General features: G+C 43.9%; 1 protein-coding gene and 1 pseudogene across 6 annotated transcripts; one reads left to right on the top strand and one right to left on the bottom strand.

The window, feature by feature from the left end:
* Nucleotides 1-1,182: 1,182 nt before the first annotated feature.
* Nucleotides 1,183-8,464, top strand: LOC135539987 (G-protein coupled receptor 84-like; annotated as a pseudogene).
* A 481-nt stretch (nt 8,465-8,945) lies between these two features.
* stat2 (signal transducer and activator of transcription 2) lies at nt 8,946-20,767 on the bottom strand. Of its 6 annotated transcripts, none has more exons than XM_064966271.1 (24): nt 20,558-20,767; nt 19,540-19,676; nt 19,184-19,331; nt 18,142-18,237; nt 16,755-16,847; nt 16,267-16,345; nt 15,961-16,040; nt 15,644-15,795; nt 15,252-15,410; nt 14,987-15,076; nt 14,808-14,867; nt 14,585-14,605; nt 14,341-14,434; nt 13,840-13,887; nt 13,610-13,693; nt 13,312-13,410; nt 13,030-13,165; nt 12,846-12,898; nt 12,651-12,745; nt 12,343-12,482; nt 11,875-12,063; nt 11,676-11,730; nt 11,322-11,416; nt 8,946-10,338 (listed from the first exon to the last, which is right to left on the bottom strand). In XM_064966271.1, the coding sequence occupies exons 2-24, from the start codon at nt 19,668-19,670 to the stop codon at nt 10,091-10,093; spliced, it is 2,445 nt and encodes an 814-aa protein (XP_064822343.1). In that variant the 5' UTR covers nt 19,671-19,676; nt 20,558-20,767; the 3' UTR covers nt 8,946-10,090. The 6 variants fall into 6 exon arrangements, with proteins under 6 accessions (XP_064822343.1, XP_064822341.1, XP_064822342.1 ...); XM_064966269.1 differs by having other exon boundaries at nt 8,946-10,341; nt 20,558-20,766; XM_064966270.1 differs by having other exon boundaries at nt 8,946-10,341; nt 19,540-19,672; nt 20,558-20,766.
* Between the last annotated feature and the right edge of the window lie 2,580 nt (nt 20,768-23,347).

Here is a 23,347-nt window from a genome sequence, read left to right as displayed (position 1 = left end):
AGTGTGGCGTGAGTGTCAGCTGAGTGTGGCGTGAGTGTCAGCTGAGTGTGGCGTGAGTGTCAGCTGAGTGTGGCGTGAGTGTCAGCTGAGTGTGGCGTGAGTGTCAGCTGAGTGTGGCGTGAGTGTCAGCTGAGTGTGGCGTGAGTGTCAGCTGAGTGTGGCGTGAGTGTCAGCTGAGTGTGGCGTGAGTGTCAGCTGAGTGTGGCGTGAGTGTCAGCTGAGTGTGGCGTGAGTGTCAGCTGAGTGTGGCGTGAGTGTCAGCTGAGTGTGGCGTGAGTGTCAGCTGAGTGTGGCGTGAGTGTCAGCTGAGTGTGGCGTGAGTGTCAGCTGAGTGTGGCGTGAGAGAGAGAGACACTGTAATGGAAGATGTTTTGAAGTTAAAAATGATGTCAAAGGGGTTACAGTTAACAGATGGGAAATTAATAAGAACCATGAACCCGTGTCTGTTTTTCTCTCATATGCTTATCACAAGCAGCGATGTGATGTATAGTAGTATAATATGCAATATTAGCTCCAGAGTATTGCAATTAATGATATATTTTCACTTTAAGAGGAGACTGTTGTCCTGCTCTGCCTCATGTGTCCGTATTCCGTACCTAACCTCACCCTAACCCATACAAATGAGCAGGCTTGGGTTGGACCCTAGTGTCACTGTAAAGTCGCCAAACTATTTCTCATACAGTATAAGAAGGGTAAAGGACTGGGAAATTGTAGCAATACTTACAGCACTCCTGCTAACGACTTGTTTATTGCAATAAATAAATGATATGTGTATAAATATATTAAATGTTATTTAGGAGAACTGTATTGAATCATTACTGTAAATGTAGACTGTTTTATCGATGTGAGCAAAAGAGCTTCCTTATTGTAAAAAAAAACGTTGTGTAGATGAATAAATTATTACAAAATGACTGGGGTGGTGATGCTGTACAGTATGTTCATAGAAATGCTATTGTATACTGATTGTTAAGTTATTATGTCTGACCAGGGCAGAGTGAGCTTTGACTCCAAATGAATTTGAACAAAAATAGATATATAGTAGCAAACTGACACAGAGTCTGTGCTGTGAAAACTCGGAATGGACCATAATTGAGTAACAGATGCGTAATGGAACAGAAAACACACTGCTATGCAGCAGGTATGATGTCACTGGGGTTTACCAATGATAAGATTAGAGGAAGCTCAAGAGTTTAAAGAGAGAAGGAACCAGTTGAGTGACAGACAAACTATGAAAAGACTGTGTGACAGAGAAACAGAACAACCACGACACATAGAAGAACCAAAGAACAAGATCATGCACAGAGAGACAAAGACTCCATGACAAACTTCAGAACTGAGGTGAGAAATAAACTTCAGGATCAGTAACCACCCAAGTTTTATTCTGTTATTTCTGGTGATACTCTGTTTGATTGGAATAGTCCTGTGTTAAGAACACTACCTGTGTGAGTTAATGCTCTCAGTTTCAGAGCAACTTCTGTAATGTGAGTTAATGATTCACCACATATAAATATCTACTATAAATTGAAATGTACTTTCCTGTACTCTAGTATACAGTTGACATCTAACAGAACTGTCTGACATGTACATTTCTAGTATGGTTTAAACTGTTCATTTCAAGGAATGAAAATGTATGGTTATTGGTCAAAGGCAGCATTACATTTACATTTACATTTAAGTCATTTAGCAGATGCTCTTATCCAGAGCGACTTACAAATTGGTGAATTCACCTTCTGACATCCAGTGGAACAGCCACTTTACAATAGTGCATCTAAATCATTAAGGGGGGGGTGAGAAGGATTACTTATCCTATCCTAGGTATTCCTTGAAGAGGTGGGGTTTCAGGTGTCTCCGGAAGGTGGTGATTGACTCCGCTGTCCTGGCGTCGTGAGGGAGTTTGTTCCACCATTGGGGGGCCAGAGCAGCGAACAGTTTTGACTGGGCTGAGCGGGAACTGTACTTCCTCAATGGTAGGGAGGCGAGCAGGCCAGAGGTGGATGAACGCAGTGCCCTTGCTTGGGTGTAGGGCCTGATCAGAGCCTGGAGGTACTGCGGTGCCGTTCCCCTCACAGCTCCGTAGGCAAGCACCATGGTCTTGTAGCGGATGCGAGCTTCAACTGGAAGCCAGTGGAGAGAGCGGAGGAGCGGGGTGACGTGAGAGATCTTGGGAAGGTTGAACACCAGACGGGCTGCGGCGTTCTGGATGAGTTGTAGGGGTTTAATGGCACAGGCAGGGAGCCCAGCCAACAGCGAGTTGCAGTAATCCAGACGGGAGATGACAAGTGCCTGGATTAGGACCTGCGCCGCTTCCTGTGTGAGGCAGGGTCGTACTCTGCGGATGTTGTAGAGCATGAACCTACAGGAACGGGCCACCGCCATGATGTTGGTTGAGAACGACAGGGTGTTGTCCAGGATCACGCCAATATAATATTAAGTCTGCTGTACAATCCTAGTGTTAGTTGAAAAAAACCCTGGTAAAAACAGGTTGGAAGCCCAAAAGGGCTTATATGAAAACCACAAAGTACAAATAATGCAGCAACCAAGGTCCATTGAAACTGATGGGGCATTTGACCCCTCAATTTTATCTATTTGTAGAATACAAATATATAAGATATGTTTTTTTATTTTTTTTTACACATCATTCATTCAAAGATATTGCTTCTGTTTGCAACAGTAGAAAGATATTTTTGGTCACATTTACAACAATGAGGTGGCATACAGTACACTTGTAGTCTTTGAGCACTTAATGCATGTTGAATTGGTTTGAAAGACGTGCTGCAGCATATCTACTTCGTGCCTTATTGGGCAAGAGGAAGAATAAAGAATTGCATTTTTGACTGTGATCTGATATGAACAGAAAGTCAAATGACATAAATTAATTTACTGGAAACACAGAAACAGCCGCCAAAGTCTAGGTTGGTTCTACAACATGACATCATGGAACATATGACAGAGAACAATAATGGGTCGCCAACTGATTTCAACAAGCTGACAATTTTTTTGCCAAAGTGGAAATGGTCTAGAAGTTTAGCCCAGAAACCTGCACCTGTAGCATCCCTCTCTGACATCCCCAACTCATCTACATTTACATTTACATTTAAGTCATTTGGCAGACACTCTTATCCAGAGCGACTTACAAATTGGTGAATTCACCTTATGACATCCAGTGGAACAGCCACTTTACAATAGTGCATCTAAATCATTTAAGGGGGGGTGAGAAGGATTACTTTATCCTATCCTAGGTATTCCTTAAAGAGGTGGGGTTTCAGGTGTCTCCGGAAGGTGGTGATTGACTCCGCTGTCCTGGCGTCGTGAGGGAGTTTGTTCCACCATTGGGGGCCAGAGCAGCGAACAGTTTTGACTGGGCTGAGCGGGAACTGTACTTCCTCAGTGGTAGGGAGGCGAGCAGGCCAGAGGTGGATGAACGCAGTGCCCTTGTTTGGGTGTAGGGCCTGATCAGAGCCTGGAGGTACTGCGGTGCCGTTCCCCTCACAGCTCCGTAGGCAAGCACCATGGTCTTGTAGCGGATGCGAGCTTCAACTGGAAGCCAGTGGAGAGAGCGGAGGAGCGGGGTGACGTGAGAGAACTAGGGAAGGTTGAACACCAGACGGGCTGCGGCATTCTGGATGAGTTGTAGGGGTTTAATGGCACAGGCAGGGAGCCCAGCCAACAGCGAGTTGCAGTAATCCAGACGGGAGATGACAAGTGCCTGGATTAGGACCTGCGCCGCTTCCTGTGTGAGGCAGGGTCGTACTCTGCGGATGTTGTAGAGCATGAACCTACAGGAACGGGCCACCGCCTTGATGTTAGTTGAGAACGACAGGGTGTTGTCCAGGATCATGCCAAGGTTCTTAGCGCTCTGGGAGGAGGACACAATGGAGTTGTCAACCGTGATGGCGAGATCATGGAACGGGCAGTCCTTCCCCGGGAGGAAGAGCAGCTCCGTCTTGCCGAGGTTCAGCTTGAGGTGGTGATCCGTCATCCACACTGATATGTCTGCCAGACATGCAGAGATGCGATTCGCCACCTGGTCATCAGAAGGGGGAAAGGAGAAGATTAATTGTGTGTCGTCTGCATAGCAATGATAGGAGAGACCATGTGAGGTTATGACAGAGCCAAGTGACTTGGTGTATAGCGAGAATAGGAGAGGGCCTAGAACAGAGCCCTGGGGGACACCAGTGGTGAGAGCGCGTGGTGAGGAGACAGATTCTCGCCACGCCACCTGGTAGGAGCGACCTGTCAGGTAGGACGCAATCCAAGCGTGGGCCGCGCCGGAGATGCTCAACTCGGAGAGGGAGTAGAGGAGGATCTGATGGTTCACAGTATCGAAGGCAGCCGATAGGTCTAGAAGGATGAGAGCAGAGGAGAGAGAGTTAGCTTTAGCAGTGCGGAGCACCTCCGTGATACAGAGAAGAGCAGTCTCAGTTGAATGACTAGTCTTGAAACCTGACTGATTTGGATCAAGAAGGTCATCCTGAGAGAGATAGCGGGAGAGCTGGCCAAGGACGGCACGTTCAAGAGTTTTGGAGAGAAAAGAAAGAAGGAATACTGGTCTGTAGTTGTTGACATCGGAGGGATCGAGTGTAGGTTTTTTCAGAAGGGGTGCAACTCTCGCTCTCTTGAAGATGGAAGGGACGTAGCCAGCGGTCAGGGATGAGTTGATGAGCGAGGTGAGGTAAGGGAGAAGGTCTCCGGAAATGGTCTGGAGAAGAGAGGAGGGGATAGGGTCAAGCGGGCAGGTTGTTGGGCGGCCGGCCATCACAAGAAGCGAGATTTCATCTGGAGAGAGAGGGGAGAAAGAGGTCAGAGCACAGGGTAGGGCAGTGTGAGCAGAACCAGCGGTGTCGTTTGACTTAGCAAACGAGGATCGGATGTCGTCGACCTTCTTTTCAAAGTGGTTGACGAAGTCATCTGCAGAGAGGGAGGATGGGGGGGGAGGAGGATTCAGGAGGGAGGAGAAGGTGGCAAAGAGCTTCCTAGGGTTAGAGGCAGATGCTTGGAATTTAGAGTGGTAGAAAGTGGCTATAGCAGCAGAGACAGAGGAGGAAAATGTAGAGAGGAGGGAGTGAAAGGATGCCAGGTCCGCAGGGAGGCGAGTTTTCCTCCATTTCCGCTCGGCTGCCCGGAGCCCTGTTCTGTGAGCTCGCAATGAGTCGTCGAGCCACGGAGCGGGAGGGGAGGACCGAGCCGGCCTGGAGGATAGGGGACATAGAGAGTCAAAGGATGCAGAAAGGGAAGAGAGGAGGGTTGAGGAGGCAGAATCAGGAGATAGGTTGGAGAAGGTTTGAGCAGAGGGAAGAGATGATAGGATGGAAGAGGAGAGAGTAGCGGGGGAGAGAGAGCGAAGGTTGGGACGGCGCGATACCATCCGAGTAGGGGCAGTGTGGGAAGTGTTGGATGAGAGCGAGAGGGAAAAGGATACAAGGTAGTGGTCGGAGACTTGGAGGGGAGTTGCAATGAGGTTAGTGGAAGAACAGCATCTAGTAAAGATGAGGTCGATCGTATTGCCTGCCTTGTGAGTAGGGGGGAAGGTGAGAGGGTGAGGTCAAAAGAGGAGAGGAGTGGAAAGAAGGAGGCAGAGAGGAATGAGTCAAAGGTAGACGTGGGGAGGTTAAAGTCGCCCAGGACTGTGAGAGGTGAGCCGTCCTCAGGAAAGGAGCTTATCAAGGCATCAAGCTCATTGATGAACTCTCCGAGGGAACCTGGAGGGCGATAAATGATAAGGATGTTAAGCTTGAAAGGGCTGGTAACTGTGACAGCATGGAATTCAAAGGAGGCGATAGACAGATGGGTAAGGGGAGAAAGAGAGAATGACCACTTGGGAGAGATGAGGATCCCGGTGCCACCACCCCGCTGACCAGAAGCTCTCGGGGTGTGCGAGAACACGTGGGCGGACGAAGAGAGAGCAGTAGGAGTAGCAGTGTTATCTGTGGTGATCCATGTTTCCGTCAGTGCCAAGAAGTCGAGGACTGGAGGGAGGCATAGGCTGAGATGAACTCTGCCTTGTTGGCCGCAGATCGGCAGTTCCAGAGGCTACCGGAGACCTGGAACTCCACAAGGGTCGTGCGCGCTGGGACCACCAGATTAGGGTGGCCGCGGCCACGCGGTGTGGAGCGTTTGTATGGTCTGTGCAGAGAGGAGAGAACAGGGATAGATAGACACATAGTTGACAGGCTACAGAAGAGGCTACGCTAATGCAAAGGAGATTGGAATGACAAGTGGACTACACGTCTCGAATGTTCAGAAAGTTAAGCTTACGTAGCAAGAATCTTATTGACTAAAATGATTGAAATGATACAGTACTGCTGGAGTAGGCTAGCTGGCAGCTGGCTCATCTAAGAACCTGCTGTTATTTGACTGACAGCTGATTTTGGAATTTACATTCTTTTTCTGTGTATGTATAAATGACGTGATGCATTTTTACATAGTTTATATCATTGTGTTTCCAATACAATTTCCCCCTGGGGAACAATAAAGTTGATCTTATCACTCTACTCCCAGGATGCTGAAGAACATCACAGGTGACATGGGGAATGGCTCCTTCTCCTACCACCACTTCTCGTTTGAGGCCTTCCACTGCTTTGGCGTGCTGTGGAGTTCGGCTGTGACCATAGTTGGGACGGTGGGGAACGTGATGACCATTCTGTCCGGCTGCGGACTCGTTTCAACTCGCTGATCGTGAACCTGGGCCTGGCGGACCTACTGTACTGCACCCTGCTGCAGCCTGCCTGTGTTGACTCCTACCTACATCTCCGCTGGAGGGGCGGCGTCTTCGGCCTCCTCCTCTTCCTCTCCAACTCCATCATCACACTGTATCTGATCAAGGCAAGCCGCTACCTGCTGGTGGCGAGGCGGTAAGTCTTTGAGTGGGTGTTCGCTAGGTGGGGCCTTGCCCTCCTCCTGCCCTCCACCTGGGCCGGGCCAGCTTCGGTCGGCTTTGGCCCATTTACGTGTTTCTTCCCTGCAGGTGTGCACCTGCAGTTTCCACCGCACCCTTACACCACCGTGCTGCTCTTCTTCTACTTCTTCATCGGCCTGGGCTGCGTGGTGCTTTTATTCCTGCTCATCTACAGGCGGGTCAGGGTGGCAGCAAGGGCACCGGTCAGCTACTGACTCAGCTGACGCTTATCACGAAGGAAGCCGACCTCTTCAGAACCAGGGATGGAGAGGGGCAGTAGAGTCGGGAGCGGGGTGGCCACCTCCCAGAGCTGTGAGTTGAACAGCCAGGGGGAACTACCCCAATACAAGGGTGGAGAGGTGAAGGGGAACACTGGGAAAGCACAGTCCTCCCACTCCACCTGGGGGTCTGCTTTAACTTCACATTCAGCTCACCTAGCAGGGGGACAGGAGCCCCCCCTGCCCTTAGCCCTGCGCTCCACTTTGCTACTCCTGCCCCTATCACTGCCCCCTCCTCCTCCACCACCTCTTCAGGGGACAATGGTGAGTTATCTTCCAGTGTTTCGTATGCTGTTTTGTCTGCTAAACATTGCTGATAAGCAGAACCGCACCCTCCAAGGTGCTCCACATGTTCTGTGCCAACCTCACCTGACTCAGCAGCTGTAATAACCCTGTGCTCTACACTGTCTTGAACCGCCAGTTTGGACAGACCTACCAGGCCCTACTGGCCAGGGCCACCACACCCCTCACACACCTCTGGAATCATTGACCTTTACATTTTGGTAGTTTAGGAGGGGCTCTTATTCAGAGGGATTAATGTTGCATTCAAGAAAACTGGGAACTCAATGTCAAATAATGACGACGGTAATCTTCAGGTCCGGAAGTCAGAGCTCTAGAAAGAGGCCCGAGCTCCCGACTTGGAATTCCGATTTGGATGACTGTTCAAAAATATTTTTCCCAGTCGTCTTGAACGCACTGAAGTCGGAAGTCTGAGATTTCTGAGTTCCAAGTTATTTTGAAAGCGACATTATAGTGCATTCGACTAAGCTGAGTAAGACAACCGTAACGTAATTATCACAGCACTTCAAATAGGGAAAACACTCTTCTCCCCCATTGGTCTTGTTGGAGCTACTTCCTCCTCTATAAATTCCTCTCCTCCTTCCTGAATGTCACATTTACTATCAGCTTGCAAGGGCAAAATCAGCCATTCTGTGATTTCTTCTGGAAAGGGTTCAACGATTTTTGGCTAAGATTTTGCTCACAAGGCTTCTTTTTTTTCAGTTACAAACACCAACGTACACTTACTGTAAGGCCTTAGTTCTAATAGAGTAAATGGCTTTCAAAGCTCAAAGTTCACCTCTATCATGTACTGTAGTCATATAATATGATCAAAACGCATAAGGTCATATATTTCTTTCAGCAGGAAGCCAGAAGCCTCCAACGGGGAGATATCACTGTATCAAGACCCGGGGGGTGTTAATTATGCAAAGAACTACATCCTTCTCTACATCTTGTTTATTTGTGTCATTGTCTTTTGGTCTGTTTATAATAAAACAAATCTTTACTTTCATTACTTCTAGTACCTTTCTTTCACTGGACACATAGGACATTCCCCTTTTACACATGGGAAAATTCTGCCCACCATAAATCAGAACTTTTGGAATGTCCCTTTTTTCAAGTTAAAAAATGCATGTCCTTAAGGGATGTTGTAAGTCATAATGTCCTCAATGATATGATTAAATAGGTCTCCACCTCCTGGTAGTTCAGAATATATATATAAAATCATAGCACACCATGCAGTCATATAGGTATAGATGTGGCAGGATGTCATATTCTATGAGTATTACTGAATTACAATTTTTCTAAGATTCTCTAACAGAGCAACGTATTGGATTGGTAACAGTTAGATTGGTTTCTCCTTCTGCAGCTTGTCTCATCCTAGCCTACTATTATGGTTACTATCGCAATAGATATGTCACTGTGACGACTGAACAGACTGATACCAAACTCAAGGAGATTTGTTGGGGGGAAAAAATTATAGCCAGGTTGGGTCACATCTCAATAACAGTTTATTTTAACCCATTTATCATCACAAATATGTCATTATCTGCAGAATATTCTATAAAACAAGAAATACAAATGATAGATGCCATTCCCAATACATGTTAATCTTTCCTCGCTGTATTCCGGAGTTGTGAATCCTGAACGAACAGAGTAAAGTTTGCAATATCTCTGCTGCGGCTTATATAAAATAACAGGCTTTCTGTGATTATTTCACTTCAAGATAATTCCCTGACCTGTAAATAGTGGTACATACCAAGTCACTCATTAATGATCACATTCTGCAGCCCATGCTGTGCCCGACAACACTGTACACCCACAGCATATAGATTGACTTATCCCTCTATCATAAATAAAGTGGTCACCAGAAATGCTACACTCTAAAAGCAATCAGAAAGCATAAAAACAATGATTCATGTGGTACAGTCTGAAATGGCCTAAAATGAAACTGACTGGACCCAAGACTTGGATCTCACTCAGTCACTCATCTTCTCCAGCTCTTTGGAGTAGCGCCTTAAAATGTGTCCCTCCATACCATCCTGGGGTTGGATGCTGGTTGATAATGTCTCAGTCACGCCTAATAGAATTCTTAACTCTGTCAGACAAGTAATGTACCACGTAATATAAAGTCACATTTTCTCACAAGCAGTATTCTCATATCAATGTATAATACAATGCTTTTGGGCTTTTCTACCTAGTAAGCAGACATGCAATGACTCAGTTTTTAGTTGTTTTTGCTCAACCAGACCTTTTATCCAGTGTCAGATATGGTATTTGGACAAAAACATTGAGATTGTTATTATTAAAAGACAAACAGAGAAGAGAGGAAGAAGTGCAAAAGTTTCATTACCTTTTCAAAACACTAAATTAGCTTATTTTTTTAAAGCTACAGTTGTGTGAAGGCATTGCAACTATAAAATAATTATTATTAAAACATATTTTTTGTTACAGATGCAGGGTGAAAGTAGCCTATATTTGTAGACTATAGAATGTACTATGTAACCAAGTTATGTTCTAATGTGCATCCTCAGAGTTTGGTTAAATATGGATGGCTGTTGTCTTTGAGTTGTGGGTAAGTGCTTCCACAGTAGCAAGTCATATAGTTTGGTTAGACATTGTATTATTGTGAGTGTGGTCATTCACAGGGCTGCAGAGGGGCAGTGAAGGGGAGTCCGGGTAGAGCCCCCTCAAGGAAGGTTGTGTCGTCAGACACGAAGTCAACGCAATAACACATGATGGGGTCACTGAGGAACTCCTGGAGGGTGGGATTCAGGTCCTCATCGGGAACTACCATGGCAACAGAGAACATGGGGTCAGGACTCAGGGGCAGCTCTGGGGGAAGAGTGTCCGCAAATAGGCCCGAGGGAGGGAAGGTGGAGGGCTCTGCTGTAAGAAATAATTTAAAATCAGTTATTTATTCTAGTTACAATCGAGACTCAACGGTTTCATTTGGGAAACAGCATTCTGCACCTCACTGAGGAAGCAGACATGTATTAGGTGAAAAACACAGAATGGAATATCATTATTAGTGATACAAAACAGCCAGTTGTGGTTAGTTAAAACATACAGTCCACAGACATTAAGATGCATCTTGAGCATATGGTAGTCCCTCCAGGATTTCAGTTTTTTTGTGGTATTTGCAGGGAAAAATGCTTGAGTTTGCTGTGGCAATTCTGACATTTTGCATAGCAATATGCAATAGGCTTTTTTGTGTGAAAATGCGTAAAAAAAACATGTTGACGTGTGGCTTGATTGAATTATATGAGGTAAATGTGCACGGATTGGTTGAAATTGCAAGCCCTCTCTGTGCTGCGGTGATGGTCAGTTTTATGCAACAATATTGTGATGATTTGACTAGTTTTATGCTGAAATAGTGCAGTGATTGGTCAAATTTGTAAGCACTCGCATAATAGGCAGGGAATTGTAGATTTTTCTAAAGAAATTGCAATTGCAGAATCCTGGAATCTTGGAGGGACTGGTATGGTGAACAGAGGAAGAGAAAGGGTGTAAATGGAGTCTGTGTAAAACACCTACCCTGCTCACTAGCTAACATTCTCTACAGAGAATGGCACATGCAGAACAATGAGACAATTGGGGGGGGGTGTTAAGGAAAACAGTAAACAAAAAGAAACCAAGCTGATTGAGGTGCCCTCCCTTCTATGGTTTAGCAGTCAGTAGGGAGACTTAAGGACCCCTACTTTGAATTGATCGGCAAAAGACAGAGAAACTTAAGGAGGGCAGATAAAGCTCAAAAGCATGCTATTGTGTTTCGGAGCAGATTGCTGACTTCTGATGAGAAAAAGGGTCAGACGACAATTAAAGGGATTTGGTTGATTGGTGGTTTACTGGGAGGCTTGGCGACTCACCGAAGGCCTCTTCACCCAGACCATATCTTGGGTTCATTGGCCCTGAGCCTTCCTCAGTGTTAGAAGACATAGGTGACTTAGCCTCCAGTGTGTTCCTACAGTAACCAATGATAAATAGCCATTACACACAACCAGTTCCTGAGGTGACCAATGAGAGACTGGGATTACACTACAATTTTGATGGAGCCAGAGTATTTTCATATGAGCTTTCACTTACAAAATGGCCTCTTTTCGGAAAGAACAGGTGGAGTGGGGGGTAAGGGAGGCTCATGTAGGGATTTTCAGGTGACTTACAATCCACATGTTAAGGCTGGATAAATTAAATGTTAAAAAGACTAACTCAAAAATACTCACTCTTTAGATACGAAAACCAACTTAGTTTTGATGTACTTAATGTATTCACTATCCGCTGAAAAGACAAAGGTAAATTATTTAGATTGATAGCAATCAACTCAACTTGCAAAAAGGATATCAAATTCTTCGTAAACAAACTATAAAATGCATCCAGAATCCAAACTTTCATTGCACCACAAGATCCTTCTGGTATAGTCACCTCCACTCTTCTCTGTGTAGTACTTCCCGAAGGCCTCCACTTTGGGCGTGTCAGGGTAGAGGAAGAGGAGCGGGTTTTCTGGGACGTTCTCCTCCTCCAGGATCTGGAAGTTTCTGATGATCTCATGAAAGGGGATCTGGCCAAGGTCCACTTTGGTGAAGGGCTGCACCGAGCGCACATCAGGCTCACCTGGAGAGGGAGGACAATGACAAGGATAAAAGATTAGATAAAGGTAGTAGAGAATGTGTGGAAAAGGGGCAGGGAGGGCAATATAGGGGGACAGATAGGAGGAGAAATTCACCCTCATTGGAAGCACTAACGTCAATCAATTCATCGGATGCTACAATATAAAAGGCGTCACTGTGTGTAGTACAAGACATCCTTAATGTGACGTAGAAATCTTGCAAAAATAATTTCCCAGCTTCTTGGTAAGTCTCTGTCCCATGCCATATGATCCTGCCGTCTCACCGGTGGGGGAGTAGTCCACCCAGGAGAAGGTGATGCCTCCATCTCTGATGCTCTCACTGAAGCGCAGGAGGAATGTACCCCTCCGTTTCTTCTTCAGGAGGGTCTTCTCTTTGCCTTTACTCACAAAACCCATGATAGAACTGCAGAGTAAAAACGCATACAAAGAAAACAAACCAGACCTTTAATAAGTTGTTATTAATCAAAGGACATCCATAAACAATTTCTCAAATAATGATTTTGCGAAATAACGGGCCAGCCTATCTCAGAGCCTCAAACTATAATGGGTCATTGTTTCTCCTCAGACATACCCATCTTTCCACAGGTTCTCTAAGTGATTCTTCACCATAAAAAGTATACCATCGAACCACACCCAAAAAGTGAAGTTAGTGTTAGGAACATTTTCCTGCAACACAAAGATAATTGAGGTTGGCACAGCTTAGACTGACATTAGTATTTCCACTGTCAGCATCATGCAGAGAGCTAACAAGTGACAAGATAATCACCTTGCTGAACTTAGTCCATGAGATGTTGCAGGCGTCGTAACTTTGCTGCTTTCCTGATGGGGCAGAAAACAATAATTTGCCAAACCTACTTCACTGACATCTCTAGACCTGAAAGTCATGTAGCACTGTAAACATACCAGACAATGAACACTATACCTAGGATTGAGATGGGTAGTAGACATACCAAAGAGTTTGTGTGCGATCATGTCCAGCTGGTTAGATTCCAGACCCCGCGTGGTGGAAGAGAGGAACTGCCAGCTCAACATCTCCCCTAGTTGGGGCCACGTAGCCGCGGGACAGTTGGCAAAGAACAGAAGGTTCTGCAGAAACACATTCTTAACAATTATTAAAACACACAAATATACATTTATAAAAAACTATATATTTTTTTAAAGAGTTGGCTAAGTAGTTGTTTGAACAAGACATCTGATAAAAAGCTGGGGGACCTGTATTGGTGACCTCTCACCTTTGGCTCGAGGCAGAGCATATTGAACCAGAGGATGGAAGCCCAGGCACTCTGCTGCTGGCTGGAGTTGGAGATGATGACCACAGGGAGAGAGGACGTCTGGGGTGGGATGCAGTGGACAAAGGAACATGCATTCGTATGACCGACTACTGCAGCATGGACCTTATTACATTTAGATAGTTTTTAGCAGACAATCATCCAGGGAAACCAATGCAAGTTAGACCAGACCACCCTTACTGTGTCACAACATATGGGGCTGATAGCTAATGAAGGCACAGGGAATGACAGGAAGACACACCTCTAAGGAGACTGACATGTCGTGCAGAAGGAACTCCGTGTTAAAGTTGATGATGTGCAGCTCCTCTGTGACGCTGAGAGAGAGCTGTTGGCACAGAGAGGTTCACCACCAACACATCCAGGATCAAACACACCTGCTGCTCAACTCTACTACAGCATGGCTGAAGTAGAGTTGTTCCTAATGCTTTGAGTATTAAAGTGGATACATGTTGAAACATGATGTAAACTCACGTCATGGATCCCCTTGCCCCCTCCTCCAGATTTCTGCTCCTTCAGTGTCTGCAAATACCAATTAAATCAGTTTTAGTTAGTCCATCTCTGCTATAAGCAATTGTGATGACAAAATTGCATAATCCATCAGCTAATTGATATCTTAATTGATTCATCAAAACCTTTTAAATTGAGACAGCTACATGATGTTGCCATGAGCAACACCGCAGATGTTACAGATGAAAGTGATGCACTGACAGTGTATCTGTGCAGGTGTGCTTCGATAGCTACAAAGTGATGGCTGAGGAACCGTAAACACTGGAGAAGTACAGCCTAGCGCTTCAATGCTCTTAGTTGTTGTGGAAATTTCCCCAATATTACAGTTCACCTTGTGCATCACTGACTACCTTTATGCAAGTCAACTGCATACAGTTTCATGGTTAATTTCCACACAGAGTTGTGTAACTGACTACCAATCCATCTCTCTCCGCCAACAAAAGCCTGTCTGTCCTACTGACTCACCAGATGTCTGAAGTCTGCCACCATGCCTCCACTCATACTCTCAGCCATGTTCAGGGCCTTACTGTTGGTCCCCAGGACATTGAACCGACGGTACCTACAGGCCAAGAGAACATGGAGTGACAGGGTGAATGTATAACAGTGGTTTACATGAATTTGTTGACACATTAAAGATTTCTTTACATTCGTTGTCATGGTTTTACATTTCAAATTTGGCACAAATCTAGTACCGAATGTCACATCTTACCCTCTGACCATAGGAGCCTCCCTAGAGATGAGAGAAAGGGAGAGGAACATCCACTTCAGTACAATGGCCAATAGGGGCCAATGTTCTAAAGTCGTCTAGCTCATAATGATCAATAAATCGTGACTATCTAGATGTCTGGACTAAAGCAACGAGAGCACTACGTAAGGCAGGCATCTAATATGTAAAGAACTACTGATTTGATTTTCCAAAGGTTCCATCTCACCTGTCCATAGACACGTTCACTTTCATGGCATGGTTCAGCTCAGGAAATTTGACGAGGAATCTAGAAGAAACACACATTGAATTGTATAAATGGATGTCACATCCACTATGACATTCAATTCAGTGACGGGCTGGTTATTTAACAGCTGTCATAACTAGGAAAGGGCCTGAAGTACTCACCTGGTCTTGACTGAGAACTGGACATTGGTACGCAGGACCAAGGGGCTTTTCCCTTGGGGCATAGAGGGCTGAGTCTCCACCACAAAGGCGCTGAAAACACAAAATACATTCTGTGAACAATAGTAAGAAAAAGGGAGCTGAACAAATCATTAGTGTGCTTGTGTATTATTATTTGCACTGAGGATTTACTATGTTAGTGTGTAAACTTTGTTAATCAGAATTGTTTATGAGCCAGTGTGATTGTGTATTGTAAATGGTGTAAAACCTTTTGAGCAGGCTGGTGAGGAGGCTGTCCACCCTCTTCTGCAGCACTGGTTTCTGCTTCTTCACAGGGTCGTGCTCATAGCTCACCTTCACCATCAGCTCCTCCAGCTTCTTAAGGAACTTACGCACCTGGAACAGACACTCCGCCTCCGTTGTAAACCTAGAGGGAGGTCAGACGGGCCGAAAAGAGGTCATACAGGAGATCACACAGAGGGGTCAGAGGTCAAACACAACAGAATGAACATGATCTACCGCAGCAGGCTCTTTCTAAGAAAGGCTTCGTAGTCGCTCCTTCAGCAAGCCAGGGCAGATGTACTGAACGCTCAACAGCAGAAAGCAGTTAGAGATGGTTTAGGTCAGGTAGATCTACAGAGGTGAATGGCTGTACTGTACCACTTCTCCAGCTGGTCCAGGCAGGTGCTGTCTGGGGCTCCAATGCAGGCCTTCTGCTGCCTCCTTTGCCACTGCACTAGCTCTTCCCTCACAAGCACACACAGCAGCTCCTCTACAACGTCCAGCAGCACACCCATACCGGACAACATGCTCTACAGCAGAGACGGGGAGGAGGAAGGGAAGAGAGAGGGCGGAGAACCAGAGGAAATACATGTTATATGAATAATACACTTCATAATGTCCTAATTTATTATTAGGTGAATGTCTAAGGCATAAATTGTTTAAGGTGATGTAGACTAGAGGATTGTGGGTGGTACCTTCCTGGAGGCGTCCAGTCTGTTGAGTAGAGCCTGCAGCACCTTCATCTGTTCCGTCTTCTCTGCCTTGTTGGTGGTGCCTATGCACAAGAGCCTGAGTTAACGTCAAGTCAACAAATCAACTACATTAGAATGAGGTTACAGATGTCACCCGATAGAACACGTAACTTCATAACTCACATCCATGACAAAAGAAAACTGACTCTTCATAGCCATGTGGGCTTTAGGGAAAAATATACAGTATCATATCTCTCAGCCTGTATCCTCTGCTGAATCGATTATCACAAATACAAAGGACGAGCTCACCTTCCATGTTATGAGTCTGGTATTTAAAATCAAACTCATCTTGTTGTTCCTCCAGACATTTCACTGTGTGTTCCATGCACTGCATTTACAACATGAATAAAAAAAACAGACGAACTGTCAAAAGTGGTCTGTAAACCAAATCTTATTGGTCCCATACAGATATTTAGCAGATGTTATTGCAGGTGTAGCGAAATTCTTGTGTTCCTAGCTACAACAGTGCAGTAGAATCTAACAATTCACAACAATACAAACAAATCTAAAAGTACAATAATGGAATTTAGAAATATATAAATATTAGATTGAGCAATGTCAGTGTGGCATTGAATAAAATACAGTATATAATTGAGTAAAACAGTTTGTAAACTATACTACCATGAGATTATGTTATCATAATAAAAGGTTTGGCAGCAACATTAGAGGAGAGCCCGCCCATAGGATGCTCATATCATGGTAGGCATTGCAAGCTTTAGACTCACGGAGACGCTCACCTGAACTTTATTCTTAAGGTCTGTCATCTTGCGCTCAATGTTCCGCTGGCTGTCTGTCTCCATGGGCTCCTGCTGGACCTGCAGCAGCTGGACCTGAGAGGAAGAGGATGAAGAAACACAGTATTGATGACACTAAATTCTTTCAAATGTGATGTACCCCCTCCTAAGGTTCTGAGAGTAGGTATACAGGATAACCCAATCCCGCACCCTGTTCTTAAATGCCCTTTTATAATACACAGTGCCTTTGGAAAGTATTCAGAACACTTTACTTTTTCTACATTTTGTTACGTTTCATTTTAGAATAATGCTGTATTAAATTGTTTTAAATCCTCAATCTACAAGCAATACCCCACAAAGACAAAGCAAACTTTTTTTTTTTCAAATGTTTGCAAATTTATACAAAATTAAAAACAGAAATATCTTATTTTAGTACTCAAACTCTTTGCAATGAGACTCAAAACTGAGCTCAGGTGCATCTTGGTTTCCATCGATCATACTTGAGATGTTTCTACAAGTTAATTTGAGTCCACCTGTGATAAATTCAATTGATTGGACATGATTTGGAAAGGCACACACTTGTCTATGGCCCCACAGTTGACAGTGCATGTCAGAGCAAAAACCAAGCCATGAGGTTGAAGGAATTGTCCATAGAGTTCCGAGACAGGAATATGTCAAGGCACAGATCTGGGGAAGGTTACCAAAACATTTCTGCAGCATTGAAGGTTCCCAAGAACACAGTGGCCTCCATCAATCTTAAATGGAATAAGTTTGGAACCACCAAGACTCTTCCTTCAGCTGGCCGCCCGGCCAAACTGAGCAATCGGGGGAGAAGGGCCTTGGTCAAGGAGGTGACCAAGAACGCGATGGTCAATCTGACAGAGCTCTAGAGTTCCTCTGTGGAGATGAGAAAGTTGTCATTCTGAAAGGTTATCTCTGCAGCACTCCACCAATCAGGCCTTCATGGTAGAGTGGCTGATGGAACATCTGGACAGACCTGAAAATAGGTGTGCAGCAACACTCCCCATTCAACCTGACAGAGCTTGAGAGTATCTGCAGAGAAGAATGGGAGAAACTCCCAAATACAAGTGTGCCAAGTTTGTAGCATCATACCCAAGAAGACACAAGGCTGTAATCGCTGCCAAAAGGTGCTTCAACAAAGTACTGAGTAAAAGGTCTGAATACTTACATAAATGGGATATATATATATTTTTCATAAATTAACAAAAAAATTCTAAACCTGTTTTTGCTTAGTCATTATGGGGTATTGTGTGTAGATTGAGGGGGGAAAACAATTTAATCGATTTTAGAATAAGGCTGTAACCTAACAAAATGTGGAGTCAAGGGGTCTGAATACTTTGGGTTCTTAAAGGCTCTGTGTATGTCTAACCTGCTCAGCCAGCTCAGCGTTCTGCAGGATCTCCTTCTCTTTCACCAGAAACCACTGGATGATGCTGGCCAAATTATAAGGCTCCTCTTGGTACCTCTGGAGGAAGAAAGGGCGTGAAGAGTAGTTTTACTAGAGTAGTTGTACTTCATCAAGACCTTGAAGGGCTGCAAACTCAGCAGCTCTAAGACCCTGTTGACTACTGTTCTAAAGGTTCTATCAACACAACATGTAAAGTGCTGTAAGAAAGTCCACCTGAGCTGTTGCCAGATACTTGAATGTTAATTTCTCTACCATAAGCCACCTCCAGCGTCCATTTAGAGAATTTGGCAGTACGTCCAACCAGCCTCACAAGCGCAGACCACATGTATGGTGTCATGTAGTCAAGCAGTTTGCTGATGTCAACGTTGTGAACAGAGTGCCCCATGGTAGCGGTGGGGTTATGGTATGGGCAGGCATAAGCTCCGGACAATGAACACAATTGCATTTTATCGATGCCAATTTGAATGCACAGAGATACCGTGACATTATCCTGATGGCCATTTTCATGCCATTCGTCTGCCACCCTCACCTCATGTTTCAGCATGATAATGCACTACCTGTGGTAAGAATATGTATACTATATCTGGAAGCTGAAAATGTCCCAGAAAATGTCCCAGTTTTTCCAGTTTTCTGCATACTCACCAGACATGTCACCCATTGAGCATGTTTGGGATGCACTGGGTGGACACGTACGACAGAATGTTCCAGTTCCCGCCAATATCCAGCAACTTCTAACAGCCATTGAACATTCCACAGGCCACAAACAAAATCCTGATCAACTCTATGCGAAGATGTGTCGCACCAAATACTGACTGGTTTTCTGATCCACACTCCTACCTTTTTTTCAGCTATCTTTATTCCCAGTCATGTGAAATCCATAGATTAGGGCCTAATTAATTTTTCAATTGTCTGATTTCCTTATATGAACTAACCAATAACTTTGCAATTGTTGGTTTATATTTATGTTCAGTATATTTATAATAGACACCCCATAAAGCCACACCTGGAAGCTTTGTTTGAAACGGCGTATGTTGTGCTGCAGCAGGAAGGACTCTCCCCCCTGGACGAAGCGGCTGTGCTGGATATCCAGGTTCTCTAATAACACCTGGAACAGCAACATGGCAACATCATGGTCCCGCGCTGCACGATCCCTAAGGACGGAAACACGAGGAAACTGGTTTAGGAACTACATAATAGAGCTTCATTCACCCATTTTCCCTGACATTCTTTGGGTTTGTTCTACATGGACATCCCTGTGGTCCTTCAGACATCCCTAAATCTGTGCATAGTCACCCAGACCCTTTCATTTTTTTAGTGGCTGAAACAAGAAATAGTGCAAGGGTGAGTGGACTGCCTCACCAGTCTTGACCCTCTATCCAGTGTGCCAGGTAGTGGCGTACATCCATGGGGAAGACATCCCCATCATACAGCTCATCCACCTGTGTCAGGTACACAGACTCCAGCTGCCTCAGCTTCTCCCACTGTGCCATGCCTGGCTGAAGACAACACCACACGCACACGTATGCATATAATCATTAATAACAGCCATACAGACAGAGTACACAATATGAGGTGAGGTTTGTTTACTAAGCTTGCACATCTAGGGACATTATCTTTGCATTGCTGCCAGTGGTCTGACCACAAGACTACATGTAACAGGTATATGGCTGAAACACACTCATGGCCTGAGAGAAAGTACCCTTTGAATACTTGAATTAATATTTTCCTACACCAAGTATAGGCTATGCCTCAAGAATCCGTTTCTGCGGTTGGAAAGTCTGTTTCAAAGTAAATGTAAAAAGTCACCCACATGACATTCTGGAAAATGTAAACAAAACTATCATTGTTAAAACGTCTCGGTTCTGACTCGCTACAGGCAAGAACAAGGCAGATGTGTCCATAATATCCAGAGTTTTACTATCTATTGGTCACCACAACACAGTTGCACAAACATATCATATAAGAGCCCGTGTGGAACAGATGTGTCGGTGACTAGCAAGAGTAATGTTACAGTGATGGCCGTCAACATCATGTTCTAACCGGACAGCACCAGTGGGCAGAACAAAAACCAATCCGCATTAAGTGCACTAGCTATTTAAATCAATATTAAGTTCTGACAGGACCACAACATTACTAGAGGGTGAGGACATATCCAACCAACCGCTCAGACGAACTCCAGCTAGTCGTTTTTACAATCACATAAATATAATACGTCATAGACAAACTTAACACAACTAACGTTAGCTAGTTAAGTTACCATTCTGACTGATTTATGCTCAGCAAATTATATCAAAAATACGTTCATGCTCAGCGGTGTACGTGACATTCAGAAGGCTACATTTAGTAGATTAGATAATGTTAGCCAGTTGTCACTCACCTGTTACGTTACTGCAGTAAATGTTTCTGATTATCGATGACGCGCTATTCGCAATGTTGTAGGATTGACAGCTGGTACGTTTTTAACAGAAATTATTTGTTGGTATTTGTGTAGCTCATAAAACGATAAACAGGGACAAACTTCGCTTCCTATTCATGGGAACAGACATTTGAAACAAACTGTTCACCTCCCCCCGATTTCATTAAAAGATCACGCACTTTGTTCGCTAAATGTCCCCTCCCAATTTCTCTTTGACCAACCCCACGATGCACCATTTTGTTTCTTATTGCCGTGTTATTTGGATCCAATGAGCCGAAATGGATTACATACGGAAGTCCAGTTTCTGCCTTAAAACATTTCCAGAAGCTGATTGGTCCCATTGGGGTACGATTGGGCCTTCCGGAAAACTTGTTAAGCATTCATGATTGGTCAAAAGAACATGACAATCTATGCTTGCCGAATCAAGGTGGGACAAACTCAGTTCAGCAGAGGGAGTAAAATAAGAGGGAAGAGCGAGATCGAAACCTAGAACCATGTCAAAAGACTTCCAAGAAATTACGTTTCGAAAGTGAGGTATGAAAACAGAAAGGGCCACCCTCTTTTCTTCCGGCGCTTGAATTCAAACGCTAGTATTCTTGACTTAAATTAAATTGCCATCAGACTGTAATGTATTTTTTTTTATATACTGATAATATTTCACAGGCTAACTGATAATTGGAAATCGGCATGAATTAATTCATTCACAGGTTAGAAACATTAACTAATAGCAATAGACACAACAGTTTTCACAATGTTTATGATAACACGCTATTCGCAATGTTGTAGGATTGACAGCTCGCATGTTACTAACATAACATTTTTTGCTAATGGTGTAGCTCATAAAACCTCGGATTCTGGATTTATTTTGTATTACATGAAGCTTGGCAAAGTAAGTGTAACAAACAATTTGCATTTCTCATTATTACCCTGAATAGGAATTCATCATCCGACAGTTTTGAGAGATTACTTGGTTGCTGCTGTATAATGGTTTATAATGGTAATCAGCAGCATATTTACACTAATATGAATCCTTTTATTCTAGTTGATAACTGACAGCTTGTCTTTCTCGTGGAGGATTCTTTTATTATATTACATGAAATACAATTGATTATATTTTGGAAGTATAACAATATACAACTGTAATAATAGCCTACATTGACCATTGTGCTGAAATGGGCCACATCATGACTAAAATGCACAGTTTGGGCAAAATGTACCTGTGTTTCAAAGGGGTGGGTATAGTTTGAGGAACTTCCCAACAGGAATCCGTTCCAAAAACTTCGTAAATATCAAGGTTACCAACAAACAACGCATACAGAGTCGTATAACAGTAGAATGAGATACCGGGTAGGGAGTGAGCTATGTAATTACGTTTTCACCACGTATATTCGGAAAAATGTATTTTCATTCTGGTAGCCTCCACCATTTCTCGTTCGTTGGTTTAGTTATTATTTCCGGTGTTCCTGCATTTGCCGGTGAACTCTGTTGCGCCTCAATTGGGGAATCGCGGTGGTTGAAATGTAAATAATGACAGCTTGCCCCAGTATTTTATTAGCTAGGTGGCTTGTACACAATTGTTACCGATGATACTGTATATACCTACTCGTACTACAGAAACATGCATTGTGTTTTGCCAAGTTCTCTCTGTGTTAATCCTGTTTCCCAAATATCGCAGGTAACTTGTGTCGATGTTGTTGAGTTCATCTTGCCTAGTTAAATAAAAATGAAATAAATTTGAACATTTAAAATATATACTTTGACCTATTTCAGGGGACCCCAAGATGCTTGATTCACGACAGCTGCTCTTGAATAACTTTCCAGTCGTTTTTGCTTTACATTCCGACTTTTGAACGTCTGTTTATTGGACATATATTAGTGTCTAAAAAAAAAGAGCAACTTATTTAAAGCATCCTATTTGTTTCAAGGTTATAATATATGTGTGTGTAGTGTAGGTCCTCTTGATGTCCACTAGGTGTCAGCACAGCTTCAATAATGTCACAACAGGTTCACAACATGTTTTCATGTGTAAAAAATCAAATTGTATTTGTCACATGCGCCGAATACTACATGTGTAGACCTTACAGTGAAATGCTGAAATGAAGCCCTTAACCAACAATTTAGTTGTAAGAAAAATGTGTTAAGTAAGAAATAAAAGTAACAAATAATTAAAGATCAGCAGTAAAATAAAAACAGCGAGGCCATATACATGGGGTACCTGTACAGAGTCAATGTGTGAGGGCACCTGTTAGTCGAGGTAATTGAGGTGTTCCTTTCAAGTCCAGTGGTGTAAATTACTTAACAAAAATGTATTTAAACTACTCCACTACATTATGTTTATATCTGGGTTTTTTTTTTGTATCTGTGCTAGTACTCTTTCTGTTTCTTTACAACATTACATTTTACTTCACCACATTTCTAAAGAAAATAATGTGTTTTACTCCATACAGTTTCCCTGGCACCCAGAAGTACTATTTGCATTTTGTAGGCTCAGCCGGACAGGAAAATGGTCCAATTCACACACTTATCAAGAGAACATCCCTGGCCATCCCTACTGCCTCTGATCTAGCAGACTCACTAAACACATGCTTCGTTTGTAAATTATGTCTAGGTGTTCCCATGGCTATTTCTTAAATAAAAATACAAGAGAATTGTGCTGTCTGGTTTGCTTAATATATGGAAGGTCAAATAAGTATCTTTTAGCAATGACGTTTACTTAGTATTTTACTGGGTGACTTTTACTTGAGACATTTT

This window comes from Oncorhynchus masou, chromosome 5 (assembly GCF_036934945.1).
Source record: "Oncorhynchus masou masou isolate Uvic2021 chromosome 5, UVic_Omas_1.1, whole genome shotgun sequence".
NCBI classification, from domain to species: domain Eukaryota; kingdom Metazoa; phylum Chordata; class Actinopteri; order Salmoniformes; family Salmonidae; genus Oncorhynchus; species Oncorhynchus masou.
Note: the sequence above shows the minus strand (reverse complement) of the source record. Positions and strands in the feature narration are given on the sequence as shown.

Excerpts from the sequence above, each read along its gene's own strand:
- stat2 (XM_064966269.1), bottom strand. The coding sequence starts at position 19,670 with ATGGCACAGTGGGAGAAGCTGAGGCAGCTGGAGTCTGTGTACCTGACA. Across the intron at positions 18,238-19,183 it reads GTTTCAAACAAAGCTTCCAG|AGGTACCAAGAGGAGCCTTA; the intron begins GTGTGGCTTTAT and ends TTCTTCCTCCAG. Across the intron at positions 11,731-11,874 it reads CTACACAGAGAAGAGTGGAG|CGGATAGTGAATACATTAAG; the intron begins GTGACTATACCA and ends TTGTCTTTTCAG.